The 16,417-nt window shown below is 34.4% G+C and overlaps 1 protein-coding gene across 1 annotated transcript in view; it reads left to right on the forward strand.

The window, feature by feature from the left end:
* The window catches only part of LOC308640146 (NHL repeat-containing protein 2-like), a gene marked incomplete at its 5' end in the record, with an annotated part of 38,498 nt that extends 28,794 nt beyond the window's left edge, over positions 1–9,704 (forward strand). The window contains 4 exon segments of the mRNA XM_081312159.1: positions 719–928; positions 1,916–2,135; positions 5,005–5,248; positions 9,184–9,704. Of these exon segments, the coding sequence (XP_081168285.1) occupies positions 719–928; positions 1,916–2,135; positions 5,005–5,248; positions 9,184–9,196 (687 nt within the window). The 3' untranslated portion in view covers positions 9,197–9,704.
* Positions 9,705–16,417: the final 6,713 nt, after the last annotated feature.

The raw sequence follows: 16,417 nt of genomic DNA on the forward strand, positions 1-16,417 counted from the left end.
AAATAAAAAGGGCTAGTGATGTAGCTCAGTGCTAGAGCACCCCTGAGTTCAATCCCCAGTACCCCTCCCCGCAAAAAAGTTATGAATTGTGATCCATCAAAATATGTTCAGGAAATAAGGAGAAAGCAAATAGCATGGAAGATAATGTGTCAACTAGCAGGCGAGGCCTTCTGAGCTCTTGTCTCGCAGTGCCTGCTGCCACGAAATCCCATCTCCACCAGCGTCCCCACTTGTCTTTTTAGTGGCTTTAGTTCCCATTGCATGTTTCTTTTTTAGAAGGCATCCATAGATAACAAATGTTAACACTTTGTAATAAGAGATCATAAATTTAATATGTTTGAGATGTGTCTGATGTCATTAAAGAAGTTCAAATCTTCTGTCAGTGCTAGATGCTCGTGAGAAAAGGGTTAGTTCAGTTGTGAAAATATGTTCCACTGTAAAGAAAAACAATAGAAATATTTATTTTTAATTATAGAAAAAAAATTTATCCACGATTACACCTAGAAAATACACAGTTTTTAAGTTCTTGGGGTGGAATACCTCTTCTTAGATTATGAGTATTGGGCTTTTCAAGAGAATAAGGAAATACCTACTTTTTTTAGATTTATTGATAATTTAATGGCAATCCAAAACTCTAACATTTTCTGGATACTATACCTTTCCATTATACAGCCTGAGGTGGATCTTCAGATACATAAATTTTGTTCTTTTTCTTTAGATTAAAGTTGTGGATCCAAAAACAAAAAGCTGTAAAACATTAGCAGGAACCGGAGACACAAATGATGTTTTCAGTTCCAGTTTTACTGAGTCAGCTTTTAATGAGCCAGGAGGCTTGTGTGTTGGAGAGAACGGTCGATTATTGTATGTCGCAGATACCAATAATCACCAAATTAAAGTGATGGACTTAGAAACAAGAACAGTTTCTGTGGTAAGTGAACTGCAGCATAAGTTGAGGGTGTGGTTTTAAGAACAGTACTCAGGTGCCATGGCACTGACAGAGATGCTTTGAGTCAGACCATCTCCAGTGGCTCAGGTGACACGTGGAGGTGGTATAGTAAGCCCTCCTCCGCTGTGTTCTGTGATAACCAGACCAGCAGGACTGCTTTGAGGATATCCTGTCATTCCTAAAATATAAGTTCCATCTGTGCTGAGAGTTTGAGAAAGAGACTGGGAGTTGGAGAGAATTTGATGAACCTTCAAGAAAAAAAGAAGGACTCAGATCTGTTTTTAAATATATAGATACACCAGCACATACTACATACACACGGCACGTGGGTTGGGTGGTGTTACGCAGTGATCCTGAGATTATCGTGTAATCTTTGTTCCCTATAGTGAATCCAGGACCAAATTATCTGCCAGAGGAAGTTTTAGAAGCCACATTTTAAAGATGTGGACATGGTCTATAATAGAATTGTAAGAGAAGTGTCTATCATAGCTACCTCTTGATGAATCACCTTTACCTGGAAAAAAAAAAGATTTGTTTCTTCTAAAATTCTAGTAATCTGCAAAGAATATGTTTTAAAATAAAAAAAACAGTTTACCATCAAAGCTGTCATCTTTCTTCACATAGATCTCTGTTGTAAGATGAATAACATACTTGGCTACAAATTATAAGGGGATGGATATATCTACTACATTTAAATTCATAAAATCTTGCTTTGATTTCCTGCCACCTATAAACATAATTGGACAATTACTCTTTTATAAGTATTGGTTCTCTTTTTTGCTAAGATGAACATTTCTCTCTACTCACAGAATAATCTGGAGGGCATCAGGACAAACACCTTCTAATTCAGACTAGAATGACAGTTTCAGTGATAGAGAAATTCATTTTCCTACTGAAATCTAAAAATAAACTCACTCTCAATTGCTGTACAGTACTGGTGCTTTAATAACAGATTTTTTGATTTCCTAGCTCCCTGTCCTCAGATCTGAAAATGCCGTGGTAGATGGCCCATTCCTAGTGGAAAAACAGAAGACGGTACCCAAACTGCCTAAATCTGCCCCGAGCATTGGGCTTTCCACAGTAACTGCTTGTCCTGGGCAGACGCTGCAGTTCAAGCTCAGACTGGACCTCCCGTCAGGAGCAAAGCTAACTGAAGGAGTATCCAGTTGCTGGTTTCTAACAGCTGAAAGTATGAAAATATTTAATAAATTTTTTGTGTTTAATACAATAATTTTTGCTCATTTATCATGTGTTATTTTTTACTCAGTGATTGAGGAAGATTATATGAAAAAAATGAATTTAGATCTAACCCACATTGGCAGTTTTCTTTGATCTCAGAGGTCCTTTCCTCCATTTTATTAAAGAACAGTGTAACTCACTGAATTACACCTCAGTTGTTAGCAGTTTCTTAGAGAATGGACTTGCCTATACTTCTTCCCATATTCTAAGCTTGTTCTTCATTTTTTCTTCATTTTTGTTCCCAAAAAGAACCTTTTAAAGTTAAAGTCTGAAATAGAGGAATGAAGTGGCACCTCCTTATTTAACATCTTTTTCTGTAACTCATCTGTCTAGTCACCTTAATGCAGTCCCTGCCCTTTATACTGTGATCTAGCTTCTTGTTTTATTCATGGATGCTATGGAATAAGCATACCTCCTGGTTTTCCTAGAGTTTTTCTAGAGCTTTCCATCATCTGTAATGTAGCGGACAGCAGTTCTACAGTGGGATAGTAGTGGTCCAGAACTTCTGAAAGTAGGACTTCTTGTCTCAAATGATCATCCTCTGTCCTAGTCTCCCACGCTCTTTCACATGTTCTCACTCAATCTTCCATTTCCTCCCCAACTCTTTTTCCCTCATACCCTCTCACACACTTTTTTTTTGTACATTACCCAAATCCTGGCTTCATGCCTTCTTACCTTCATACATTCTCAGAACAGAAGCCACTCAACAAGTCTAAATCAAGAGGAAAAAGAGAACTTGGTGGGCCAGCTGTGTAGATGCCAGTTAGAGACTGGGAGGCTGACTGGGGCGGGCTGACTGAGCCTACAGGGAAACCACCCCTCTCACTCCCTACAAGGAGCAGGGCAGCCATGCACTACTCAGAGAGTTGGAGCTAGCTTTGTAGACAGAAGAGTTGTCCCACAGCCCTCTGGGTTCACAGCAGACCCTATACTGCTGGTTTAACTGTTGTGTCTGTGCCCCCAGGTCTGAAGTGGTGCATCAGCTGGATATCATTAATCTCATTTCTCTCTGTGTAATTGTAGAGCAGCGTATTGATTTTTAAAATAAAATGTTGACAGATTAACATTTTTAACTCTGCTTTGTTAAACAGATGAATTACTCTCAAGTCATTGGGATATAAAATACAAATGGTACTAAAGTGAAATGTCTGGGGGAAAATACTTAGCTCTTTCATCACTTGTCCAAGATATTTGTGCCATTTTTATTACATACAGGCAAATAAACTTTTAGGCAAGATTTTGAAAATTATTTTATGGAATACATTTGTACACTTAGGATTAAAAGATATTTTCTCTTTTTGGCTGCTTTTTGAGACAGTTAAAGTGGTTAGCATATGTGAAAGTTTTAAGCCAAAAGAAAAAAGCAGGAAAAAAAAAACCTCTGGCATATATTATAAATTCACAGATCCTTAATGTCATATATATGAAAATAGGTAAAGAAATATTTTATTTCTTTATTTGAATATTAAAATAGAGCAGTTTATTATTTTTCCATCTGGCTTTAAAATTTAAGAAATTCTGTGCTAATTTTCTATCAAGTGAAATCAAGGATTAAGTAGAGCATACTCCCAGTCCAGAACTAAGTAAAGAAAGCCAAAGAATTTTCAAGAGAATTGTAGACCTGTTGAAAAACTCCTGCATAAACTCTCTGCACTTAACTCCAGTTCTTCCCTTTCACCTTCTCCTTATTCTTCTTAACTTTTTTAATTGCAGTTTCTAGAACTGAGCAATGGGGTGTCTTAAATTTTCTCAAATTTCATTTTTCAGTCAACCGAATATTAGAAGCAATCAACCAAAGGGGAGAGGAGAGAACACTAATAGAGGCAGGCTCTTGAGTCTGTGGCTCCTCAGGAGGCAAAGAAAAGAGACAAAAAGCTAAAAAGTGTCTCATGGCTACTCAGTGGAGGACCCAGCTTTTGTACAAATGCCAAGTCATTGATGCATCATGAGAGATGTTGAGTGTTCTCTAGCAGGAAGACTTTCTTGCTGTGTTTCCCAAATCTGACTCCTGGTGTCTGCCCCTGTGAGCAGAATGTCCCTGCAGTACTGCTTCCTCAATAGGACACAGGCCTTCCTCAGAGAGAAGGCTCGAAATGAATACAGATGGTTAAGAATTTTAATACTAGAAGGCTTAAAGTTCTTTAGTGGTTTATTGAATGTTTGTTATATAGATGATCTTAGTATCTAAGTCTAAGATGAGTTTTATCTATTAAAATTAGGTAGGAAAAAATCTTAGTTTCTGTATTGTTTGGACTCAGATATTGTATATATGGCATTATCTGTATTTTTATTATTATTACTCTGATATTATTACTCTGATATTATTATTACTCTGATATTTCAGAATTTACCATTATCTTAACTAAAAAGCCACTGTGGAGTTGTACATACACTGGTATTCTCTAGATGAAGTTCTTTTTGTACTGTGTCTCTGTGTTTCTGTGTGGTAAAATGTTCTGTTATCTCACATAGCTTGTGTTTATTTAGCCTGCTTAGATTTCATTTTGAAATTTGGGGCTTAAGGATCTAGAGCCATATTTGTAATATTCAGCTTGATTTCAGTAGAATTAAGTTTATGATTTATGGTGTTTAAACAAAGGAAGAATTGTAATAATTACATATAGAAATCACCAGATGGGGCTCATTTGTGGTCATTATGTCTTATTTATATTTATGCCTCTGCCCCAGATTGCAGTGCCCAGCATTAGAAACTCTCATCAATATTAGTTGATTGAATGTATCTTGTCTCCCTGAGATTTTTCCAGTCTCCTACTTGTCTTCTTATACAATCTTAACAATTTATTTCTTTTATTTTCTAGGCAATGAGTGGCTTCTTCAAGGACAGATACCATCTGGAGACATAGAGAACATTTCCAACCAACCAACGATTTCACTGCAAATTCCTGGCAATTGCTTATCACTTACAGCAGTTGTAACTATCAGCGTGTTTCTCTATTACTGTAGTGCAGACAGCAGTGCTTGCATGATGAAGGGAATTTTGTTCAGGCAGCCTTTACAGATAACTTACACACAACCAGGGTACATAGATCCAGTAGAGCTCAGGTATGTATTATAGCAAGCCAGCTAGCAGCACTTAGTCACAAGCCCTGTCCTCCATTCCTTTCATTACAGAAAACATTTTATTTCTGCTTCTGGATTCAAGATGCCCATTGCTCAGTTGTAGCAACTAAAATTAAAATAAAGCTATGCTTATTTATTATTGTACACAAATTCATTCTGCTTTTATATTAACTAAGTCATTGACCATCATTTAGACAAAGATATGAAATCTCTGCAGCTATTTGGCAAAAGACTGAAGATTACACTATAAAGAATATTATAAGATAATTTGCAGTGCTGATATAATCATACCAAGTATTTTAACTAACTTTTTCTACCTTTATTAATAGAAATAAACACATTTGCATATGTAAATTTTATAGTAACTTTAGATAGACCTAAGCTCCAGTCTACATGTTTGTGTAAGGATACCTGCCATTTAAGGCATAAGGTTTACTTTAAGCCAAAAAAGAAAAAAGTATATATTATTTTCTTTACACTAGATGCTTAGAGCATGTGGTGGTTACATATATCTTTATTCCCTTCTGTGATTTTCTCAGCTGAAATATTTTTAAAAGAGTTTTGATCTATTTTTATTATAAATTATTTGTTGTTTTAACACAGCATTATTAATGCCTTATAACTTTATACAGAAAAAGTTGAACATATAGGCCTGTTCCTTAACTGTTTTTTGGTTTGCTTTGGTTTTTGAATGAACACATTATCACTAGATAATGAATGGGTCCCAGAAATAGTATAACTTTCAAGGAGAAGGGACTTAGGACACATTACTGTCTGTGGTAAAAAATTTATTGTGACAGCTGAATCTGATATAAATGGGTATGTATGTTGTTTCAGAAATTTATATTTTACTTGTAAGCTTTAAATGCAGATTTGTTGGTTTTGGGGTTTTGATTCCCATATTTAAAATTTAAATTTTGATTGTTGATTGTGATGTTTTTTAAGATCACATTTAAGTCTTCATATTGAAATTTTCAATGTGAAGTACTTTTGTGTAATTCACAGGTATAGTATATCTTAACTACTTTTTAAAATATTAGAGCCAAAACATATACTGTTTTGTTGGTTTTTGGTTTTTTGAACTCCAAAAAAAATAGCTACTGAGAATACTGGAGATTTTTAGAAAAAAATTACTGTTATCACAATTTATCTTATAACTATCTAAAAACTTACTCTTGTTTTTCCAAAAGTAGATTCAACATGTTTGTGATTTAATCAGCTTACAAGGTCTTAAAAACCTCAGGCGGACCATGTTTATTTACTTAATAAATATTTATGAACAATATGGAATAATATGCTTCCCCTCCTTATATTTTTAGAGAATATGACATAATATGCTTCCCCTCCTTTAAAAACAATGCTAAATTTGAAGTGTAATCTTTTAAACACATTGTCTACCCATTTATGTATATTTTGGGAAATACAGTTTTGAAACATAGTATTTACTTGTTTCAGAAGGTTGGTGAAATCTCTTAAGAGAATGTATAGATCATGACTTTGATTAGTTAATAGCCTACAAAAACTACTTTTACAGAAAAATATAAAATAAAAAAGAATTCTGTTTAAAATTGTATGTAATTACGTCATTAAACCTTTTCCCTCCACAAACAACCAAAACATAATTTTCTCTTTTATGGAGAATAAACCTTATTACTTTTTAATGTCATTGACTTATCATACTTCTCATTTCCACTTGGACAGGATGAGAATATTTTGGCTCATTTCCTGTATAAGGACATAAATAGTCTCACTCTCTAAAAGAAATAGACTTTTAACTTGCTAATGTAGAAATAACTGATGACTTATTTTTTAGTATAATACCCAGAATATGTTTATATATTTTTGTGTACATTAAAAATTCAAAACTACTTTTTAAGCTTTCCCTTTACTTGCCTAGGTAGAGTTTTGGATTAGTTTTAAGCAAATACTTTTCTTGATTTTCAGAGTACTCTTTTATTGAACATTCTTATTCTTACCCACTGCCAGTCTGCATTGTTTTATACACTAAAAATTTTATTTATAATGGATTAGTATGATTTTGAATAAATCACACTAAAACAATATAAATGTGATTCTAGAATTTATAACTAACATAAACCTCTTATATAAGAGTAGGCACTATAAAGTTTATTTTTAAAACTTCTTGATCCATGTCTGCCTTCTGTTTTTCGTTAGGGCTCTTATTTTTTTACTTTTGCTTTTCTGTTGCACAAGTTATGTCCAGTGGGTTTCAAAAGAGTTAAAGTTTCAGTTAAGTCACCTTAATTAAAATGCTAGTAAGATAACATTACACACATTTTGACATAATGCCTAGATTTTTACCCTGAATTATATATTTTTTTCTCCTTGCTGTGATATCATTTTACAAATAGTAAGATTTTTTTTAAAAAAATTTATACTCAGGATTAATATGATCCCTGGAAAGAATTTTGCTTATTTTGAGTATTCTATCTCAAGCAAATATTTAACCTATTCACAAGAGAAAACCTTGTGTTTAATCACCTATAAGTGTAACTTTGGCAAAGTTCAAAGACTATGAAAAACAATTTTATCCCTAACTGTCTAATAATGTATTTAGTTAGAGTATTATCAGGTCTTCAAAAAGCTACAGTAAGCTTAATATATAGGTCTTAATGCAGCCAAAAACTATATAATATGTGTGGATGAATGTGTGTGTATGTGTACATGGATATGAAGATTAGTTCAAGAAGTTTTCACATTTCTTTTATGGCCAGTCTACTTTTGAGCTAATACCCCTGAGATAAGTTATTCTTTACTTGTTTTTCCAAAGTTGGAAAATTGGGGAAGATAATAAAAATATGTACCTATAGCATAATAATTTTTTTCTTTAGCATTTAGTAAATAATGAAACTGCTACTTAAAGGCTTAGTTAATAATAATGATAAGTTGACCACAGACACACATGGCTTGACATTTTCTTTGCAACTGCAAATTTACAGGAAAATCTTTATCTACCAACTATTTGTTATGTTAGTATTCTCCATAGAGCTGGGGTTGAAGAAGAGAAAGTTCTGTAATAAAGCATATCATTGTTTTCCAAACAGTACTGTAGTTATAAAGATGCATGCCTACAGTCATATTAAAACTTTAAAAAGAGATTCTAGACCCATGAATAATCCACTTGCTTCAGAGAAGGTCCAGACACCCTGAACCATACTCCAACAGCACGTGCCTAACAACTTGCACCAGGATACGTGTTTTAACCCGAAGTTTCACTCTGATGGTGCCTACAGGATCTTCAAAGTGCTTTAATAGATACTGCCTTAATTGAGCTTCAAAATAACCTTATAAACTAGACAGGAAGATGATTGTTTCCTTTGTGCAGATGAGGGAACAGCTTTGAGATCAGAAAGCTCCCAATATGACGTTGATACCTAGAGCAGGGCTGGGTGTCCACAGTTTCTAGGTGATGGGGGATGACGAGGGAGGAGAGTGAATGGTAGATATTTTGTCCTGGCTCAGGTCTCCTAATTCCTGGCTCTGCTACACTAGGGTATAAGGTTAAAAAGCCGAGATGCAGAACACTTACTTCTGTGAACACTTTCTTAGGCCTCCAACTAGGTAGTAAGCATTTCCAAGTGCTTCTTCAAACACTTTGTAGAGTAACTCAGGATCGCCTTAAGAGGGAAGGACCAGAAGCTGAGATAGGGGTGAGTAGTTATACCAGCAGAGTCAAGGTCACACATTCAGGAAGTGGCATCTTTCCAGGCTTTATGTAGTAATTCGTCAATCCAGAGAACCCAGTACTCTTAATGATTATTTTTGAAGTTTAAATCCATTTAATTGCATGATTTTTTGTTATAAACTATTATTCAGGCCTTAAAATGGTCTGAATAATTGTTTCCCCAAAGATTTTTACATACAACTCTTCTCTAATCCACAAATTTTCTTGGCAGATGCGTGTATTAAAGAAATCCCAGTGCTGGTCCCACCTGTGTGGCTTCAGTTGGTCTGCAGACAGTAATGAAGACCATGGCCGCAAGAGTTAACAATTCTTAGCACAGGACTGTTTCAAACCCTGATAAGATCATTTGTATTTTAAGAAAATTTTGTTTCCTTAGCAAATTAGCTCTAGTAAAGTAAAGTCTAGTGTTTTCTTGCTTCATAAATACTGGTATGTAGACCATTCCACAATGACACAAATACATGCAATTCAATTTCAGTAAAGTTTTTGCCAGGGTCAGCCTATGATTTCAGCATTAGATGCTATTAAAAGAAATGAAGCAAAGTACTAGCAGTGATTATCTGCCAGTGATTCTGATTAATGATCATTCTTATACAGAATGCAGTCATCTTTTCACTGTTAAATGGCTTGCTTAATAAATACTAACAGTAGCATGCACTAAGGAATTTATTAATTTTAGTATAAAATCCCATTCCTGAAATCTATAAGGTGATGTATGTCCATTTAAGAAAGTGATGAATGTTGACATATTTTAAAAGTGGAATTTACCATTAATCACCAAGATTGCTTTTTCCACCTGTGGCACATAGTTTATGTGAATGAAGAATTAGCACTAATCTTAAATCACTGTTTTGTCCCAAATAAGTAAAAGTTTGCTTTTCATTCATTTCTTTGCAATAGGTTAATATAAAGAATAGTACTTTAAGTGAGAGGCTCGAGTTGTCTGTACATTCCACAGCCAACAAGCCCTGGCCCTTGCACATATTCAACCTGCAGTTTAGCCTGGCCTCCTTTGGCAGAGTCTGCCTACAGAAGAATGGAGGCGGCCCTACTTGGCTTTTTGATACAGCCCTTCCTTTTCTTAGTGTGCTGGTTTGGTTTAATCATTTTCAAAGGTTAGAGTTGTAAAGTTAAAATACTAGCCACATGTCATGGACCATTTGCCTAGATAGAGTTAGTTGTTGTTTTGGTGTCCTTCCCTGGCATGCCACTCAAGAGGACCAAGGGATGTTTTGTTCTGTTGAAAGCCTCAGGACCAAAAGCAGAGTATTGCAGACATCTCCAAGTATTCCTCCCCCTGGACCATCCACCTTTCATTAAAAAGCACTAAATAAGCACAAATGAGTACTCAACAGTCTTGTACCAAAAAGCATCCTTGTAACTGTCCAGAAGTGGTAAGGATTCCTTCCTCTATCAGTCTTGGTTAAGAAACACAGGGTTAGGCAACATTGTCAGATTTTTAATGTTAAATACTTGAACAAACACAATTTACCCCTTTTTAATTTTAATGTGTTTGGTTACAGGTTTCCATTTGAAATAAGTGAAGGGAGAACTCAGTGCTGAGAAGTAGAGAAAAAAAAATCAGCCCTCAGATTTAAGCAGACCAATTTAAGCAAAATTTTTGTTATTCTTTCTTTACGTAGTTTGTGCAATGCTCATGAAAAATATGTTGAGATAAATAGGACAAAACATTAGTCAATAAATTATGTTTCTTAAGGGTAAAAATAGACAAGTTCCTGACTCCACCATGTAACTGCCTTCCACTTTTAAAATTTCATAGTCATTATTCTTAGTCCCACTGGGAGGGAACACCAGCCGATTTGTGTTGGGAAGGAGCTGCGTGTGACACATTGTGCTGTATCCATGCCTGTGAACCGTCGTCATTGGCATCATCTGGAAAACAGAAACCACCATTCCCCTGCACACTACCTCCCACTCCTTAGAAACCACAGAGTGTGTGTAGAAGTTTCAGGGAGGAACTGTGGTCATGTCAGTAACCATAGATAGGGAAGAATGAGTTTCTTGTGGGGGGATTTTTTTCCTCCCCTTAAATTCCTATTATCAGTTTTCAAAGTAGGGGAGCAATACCCTTTGTGACTTGAAATTAATTTCTCTGTCATTTGATCTATATGTTCTAATTATACTTCCCTAGGTTAAAATTTTCAAAAAAAATTTTAAATCTCCCTCTTAGGATACATTGAGAGCCATTTTAGGATCACTGTCATTACTTTACATGTGGTTTGTGGAGAAATCAAAATTTGCTGTGTAATTGAGATTTACATACATTTATCACTGCTTCAAATTATAACATTTCATAAATACACTAAATTATAAAAACTCAGATTCTTTCCTATCTTTTGTGTGGAGAAAGTATGTGGTTTTATTTCTGAAACTGGAGCTGGTCTGCTGTGCTGACTTCATCCTTACAATTCCAAAGTATAATTATATTTATTTTTTCTTCATTGATTGAAAATGCAATGAAAATCGTAAATTACAAGTTCAGATGCTGATATTTGTCGGTACGGTCTAGTTCTAAAAGAATTTATTTGTGCTTTTTTAAAGTATTTAATGTAGACAGACATATATTTTTATACAACACTATTTCTACTTTTATTTCAAGACCGTATTCTTCAGTGTCTTTTCTTTGAGTGCATGTATTAATCGTTTGCAGTAAGCACAGTGGCCTTCAGAGATGCAAAAAAAAAGTGCAGTACATGTGATCTTAGAAAGCGAAGGTATGTTTATACTGCATGTGGAAACCTACTGCCTCTCTTTCTAAAGCTGTATACTTTTTTTTCATGAAATAGATTAAATATTTTCTCTCAAGCCATGTTTCTGGGTTTTTTTTAATGTGCTTTCTGTTATAAATATATAAGATAAGTTTACTACTTAGAAACCTGTAAGCCGTGATTTATTTGAACTTTGGGGGAATAAAGTTATTTTTAAAAAACTGAACAAACACTTCAAAATAAAATCATGCTGTCATAATTACATACAGATTTTTTAAAACATTGGGGGTGCTGGGGTTGTGGCTCAGTGGTAGAGCACTGGCCTAGTATGTGTGAGGATTTGATTCTCAGCATCACATATAAAATAAAATAAATGTCCATCGACAACTAAAAACAAAAATTAAAGAAAAAAAAAAAAACACTGGAAAGGAGTGACCTGTTCAGTAAATGGTATTAGGAAATTTGAAAAGAACAACAAAATTTAACTCTCTACCTGATACTGTGCAGATAGATTGGAAAGGAATTAGTGACTTAACATGAAAATAAAACTACAAAAATGCCAGGAAAAGATAAAGGAAAGAATAGTGTGGAAGGTTAGAATGCCATTCCTGGGAGTGACCTGAAACCCAAAAGCAGTGATGGGAAGATTGACAGGTGTGACCACACAAAAAGTGTCAAGAAATGAAAAAGGAAATGACAAACTTAAAAAATATTTTCAAAACACAAAACAGACATAGAAATACTTTGTATAATATGTGAAAAGCTCCTATAGGCAATAAGAGATTCCCCAGTTGGAAAAGTCCAAGAAATGTGAGCATGCAGTCCCCAGAAGAGACAGTAATGAAAAGCTGTGCAGTCCCACTGTATCAGGAGGTGCAAAATGATTCACTCAGCTACTCGCTGAGTGGTGTTTTGTGCTCTTCTAGTCCAGTAATGAACAGGTTAGACAAGATGTCTGCTCCAGACCTTATTTTATAGTTGAGAGGAAAGTCAAGGAGATAAGTAAACAAAAAGACTAATGACTAACAAGGTCTACGGGAGATACCAGGCCTCAATTGCGTTGGTGTGAAAAGAACCCAGTTCCTACAGGTACCTATGTGAAGTACAGGAACCACATTGGATAGTGTTTCTCAAAGAGGCTCTCTGAACTATACTAATACTGGCAAAATACTTGAGAGCCAGTGGACCCATGTTCTCTCCAACTTGGTACTGTCAGAGTTGAATTTTGGCCATTCGAATGTAAAAAAAAAGAGTGAAGAAAGAACCTATGGAATGGGAGAATATCTTTGCTCCCTGCACCTCAGATAGAACATTAATTTCCAGGATATATAAAGAACTTAAAATACTTAACACCAAAAGAAAACCAAATGCCCCAGTCAACAAATGGGCAAAGGAACTGAACACACACTTCATGGAAGAAGAAATATGAATGGTCAACAAATATATGAAAATGTGTTCAACATCTCTAGAAATTTGAGAAATACAAATTAAAGCAACACTGAGATTCCATCTCACTCCAGTCAGAATGGCAATTATCAAGAATACAAATAACAATAAATGTTGGCAAGAAAGTGGGAGAAAAAAGTTACACTCAAACATTGCTGGTGGGACTGCAAATTGATGCAGCCACTTGGAAAGTAATATGGAAACTCCTCAGAAAACTTGGAATGAAACCACCTTTTGACCCAAATATCCCACTCCTTGGTCTATAGCCAAAGGACTTAAAATCATCACATTACAGTGATGCAGCCACATAAATGTTTATAGAAGCTTAATTCACAATAGATAAGCTATGAAACCAATCTAAGCATCTTTCAATAGAGGAATGGATAAAGAAAATGTGATATATATTCACAATGGAGTATTACTCAGCTATAAAGAAGTATGAGTTTGTGACATTTGCCATCAAAGGGATGGATCTGGACACTATCATGCAAAGTGATGTAAGCCAATCACCCCCGCAAAAAAAAAAAAAAAAAAAAAAGATTAGATGTTTTCTCTGATAGGTGGAGGCTAACCCCAAATAAGAAAATAAGAGGGATGGGTAAGGGGAAAGAGTATAAGTGCAATAGACTAAATAATGGGGAATGAAGGGAAGGTAGAGGGGATAAGCAAAAGAAAGAATACAATGAATCTGACATAGTTTTCCATCCATGTAAATATATAAAACAACACGGTGAATCTCACCACCATTTACATCCATAAGAATGAGATTCTCACTAGAATAAGATATATCCCATATTTGTATAATTACATCAAAATGGATTCTATTATCATATACAACTAAAAAGAACCAATACAAATAAATAAATAAAAATAAAATTTTTACTCCTCAGGAAACTATAAAAATGAAGATAAAAACATTAAATATAAATTTTATGAATTATATTTAAATCATAAAATATATTCAAAAATATGATATGTAATTTAAGACAAAAAAATCTCTGATATGGGAAAAATACTCAAAACTCAATAACAAATCCAACAAGAAACAAATTTCAAAAAATGGGCAAATATTTGATCAGATGTATCAGAGAACTACCACAAGTACCTAGTACAAAAAAATACTCTTTGCTACTAGTCCTTAAGAAAATGCAGCCTGGCATGGTGATACATGCCTGTAATCCCAGCAGTTTGTGAGGCTGAGGCAGGAGGATAGTGAGTCCAAAACCAACCTCATTATAAGTGAGACCTTAAGAAACTCAGGGACCCACATCCTCAGCCCTAAATAAAATACAAAAATAGGGATGAGGATGTGGCTCAGTAGTGGACTGCCCCTGGGTTCAATCCCCAGTACCTCACCCAACAAAAAAAAAAAATGCAAATTGACCAAGATGATGTTGGTGTAGGTAAAATCAAAATGACTGACCATAATGTTGATGAAGATATAGAGAATCTTTAGCTTTGTTAGCAGAAATATAAAATGGAATAACTACTTTGGAAAACAGTTTTATCAATTTCTTAAGAAATTAAATTTATACCTAGCATGTGATCAAATCATTCTACTTCCTGACAATTACACAAGCTGAATGAAAGTTTAAGTCCATACAAAAATTATACACAAATTTCCACAGGAACTTTATATTATAGCAGAATAATATCCGAAAACAACCAAATATCCAACAGAAGAATGGATTTTTAAAATTAGGTACATTCATACAATATAATGCAATTTCAACAATAGAAATTTAAAAACTTCCAACAATATATTAAAAAGAATTATACATCAAGTATAATTTTTCCTGAGTATATAAATCTGGGTCAATAGAAAAAAATCAATTAATTTAATCTCTCAAATCAATAGTTCAAAGAAGAGAAATCACATAATAATACCAACAGACAGAAAGTATTTGACAAAATCCAACAATGATGGATGATTAAAAAAAAACTTTCTGTAAACTAGGAATAAAAAGGGACTTCCTCTCAGCAGGAGATGTAACTGATGGTAGAAGAGTATTTGCTTGCCTAGCATGAATGAGGCCTGGGATGGATTTCCAGCTCCACAAAAAAATAAGATTAAGCCAGAATGGGGGACTTCCTCAACTTGATAAAGAGTAATATCTACAAAAGGTCTATAGGTAACATCATATTTAGTGGTGAGAACTCAAATCCTTCCAACTAAAATCAGGAACAAGGAAAGGTTGTTCCCTCCAACCTGTTCTTTTCAAATTCTTAACATCTTACTATAAATTCTAACTAATTAATAATAAGAAAGGGAAACAATTGGCATACAGACTAAGAAGGACCAACTGATAATTGATTATAGCAAGGTTCTAGAATAGAAGTTATAGAATAGAGGCAAAAGTCAACTAGTTTCCCATTTACTAGCATAAGCAAGTAGAATTGGAATTAAAATATTACCTACATTAGCACCCTCAAAGTAAAATACTTTTCCATAAAGCTAACAAAATATACATGTTCTATATGAGGGAAACAACAAAACTTCAATCAAAGAAATTTAAAAAGAACTGAATAAATAGATCATGTTTGTGGGTAGAAAAATTCTGTGTGGTCAAGATGTTTGTTTTTTAATTTATATATGACAGTGGAATACATTACAATTCATATTACACATATAGAGCACAAATTTTTCATACCTCTGGTTGTATACAAAGTATATTCACACCAGTTTGTGTCTTCATACATGTAATTTGGATAATGATGTCCATCACATTCCACCATCATTTCTAACACCTTCCTTTTCCTCCCACCCCTCAACAAACTGATTCTAAAGGTCCCATAGGTCATGTGGAGTTGTGAAACATTTAGAACAGTCCACATGATATTGAAGTTGAAAACTATCATTTCCTGACTTCAAGAGTAGTTATAAATCTACAGTGATCAAGACAATGTGTGTGGTATGAGTGAAAGAACAAACAGGTCAATGAAATGGATGGAGGACCCAGAAATATATGCACTTACATATTCAAATGATCTTTGAAAAAAGAGCAACTGCAATACAGTGGGAAAAATTAGTCTTTAAAAAATGAGTGAGGCTGGAGCTTGGTATTTACCTAAAGGAGTTGAAAACTTATCTTCATGCAAAAACCCACAGAGAAATATTTACAACAGCTTTACTCATAATTGTAGGTAAATGAAAAAACAAACTGTAGTTCATAGCCATGAAAAGACATGGTATAAACTTAAATGCATATTAATAACTGAAAGAAGTCAGTGTAAAATCGCCACATGTTATATCACTCAAATTAGATGACA

This window comes from Spermophilus citellus, assembly GCF_964194105.1.
Source record: "Spermophilus citellus genome assembly, contig: SCAFFOLD_149, whole genome shotgun sequence".
In the NCBI taxonomy this organism is placed as follows: domain Eukaryota; kingdom Metazoa; phylum Chordata; class Mammalia; order Rodentia; family Sciuridae; genus Spermophilus; species Spermophilus citellus.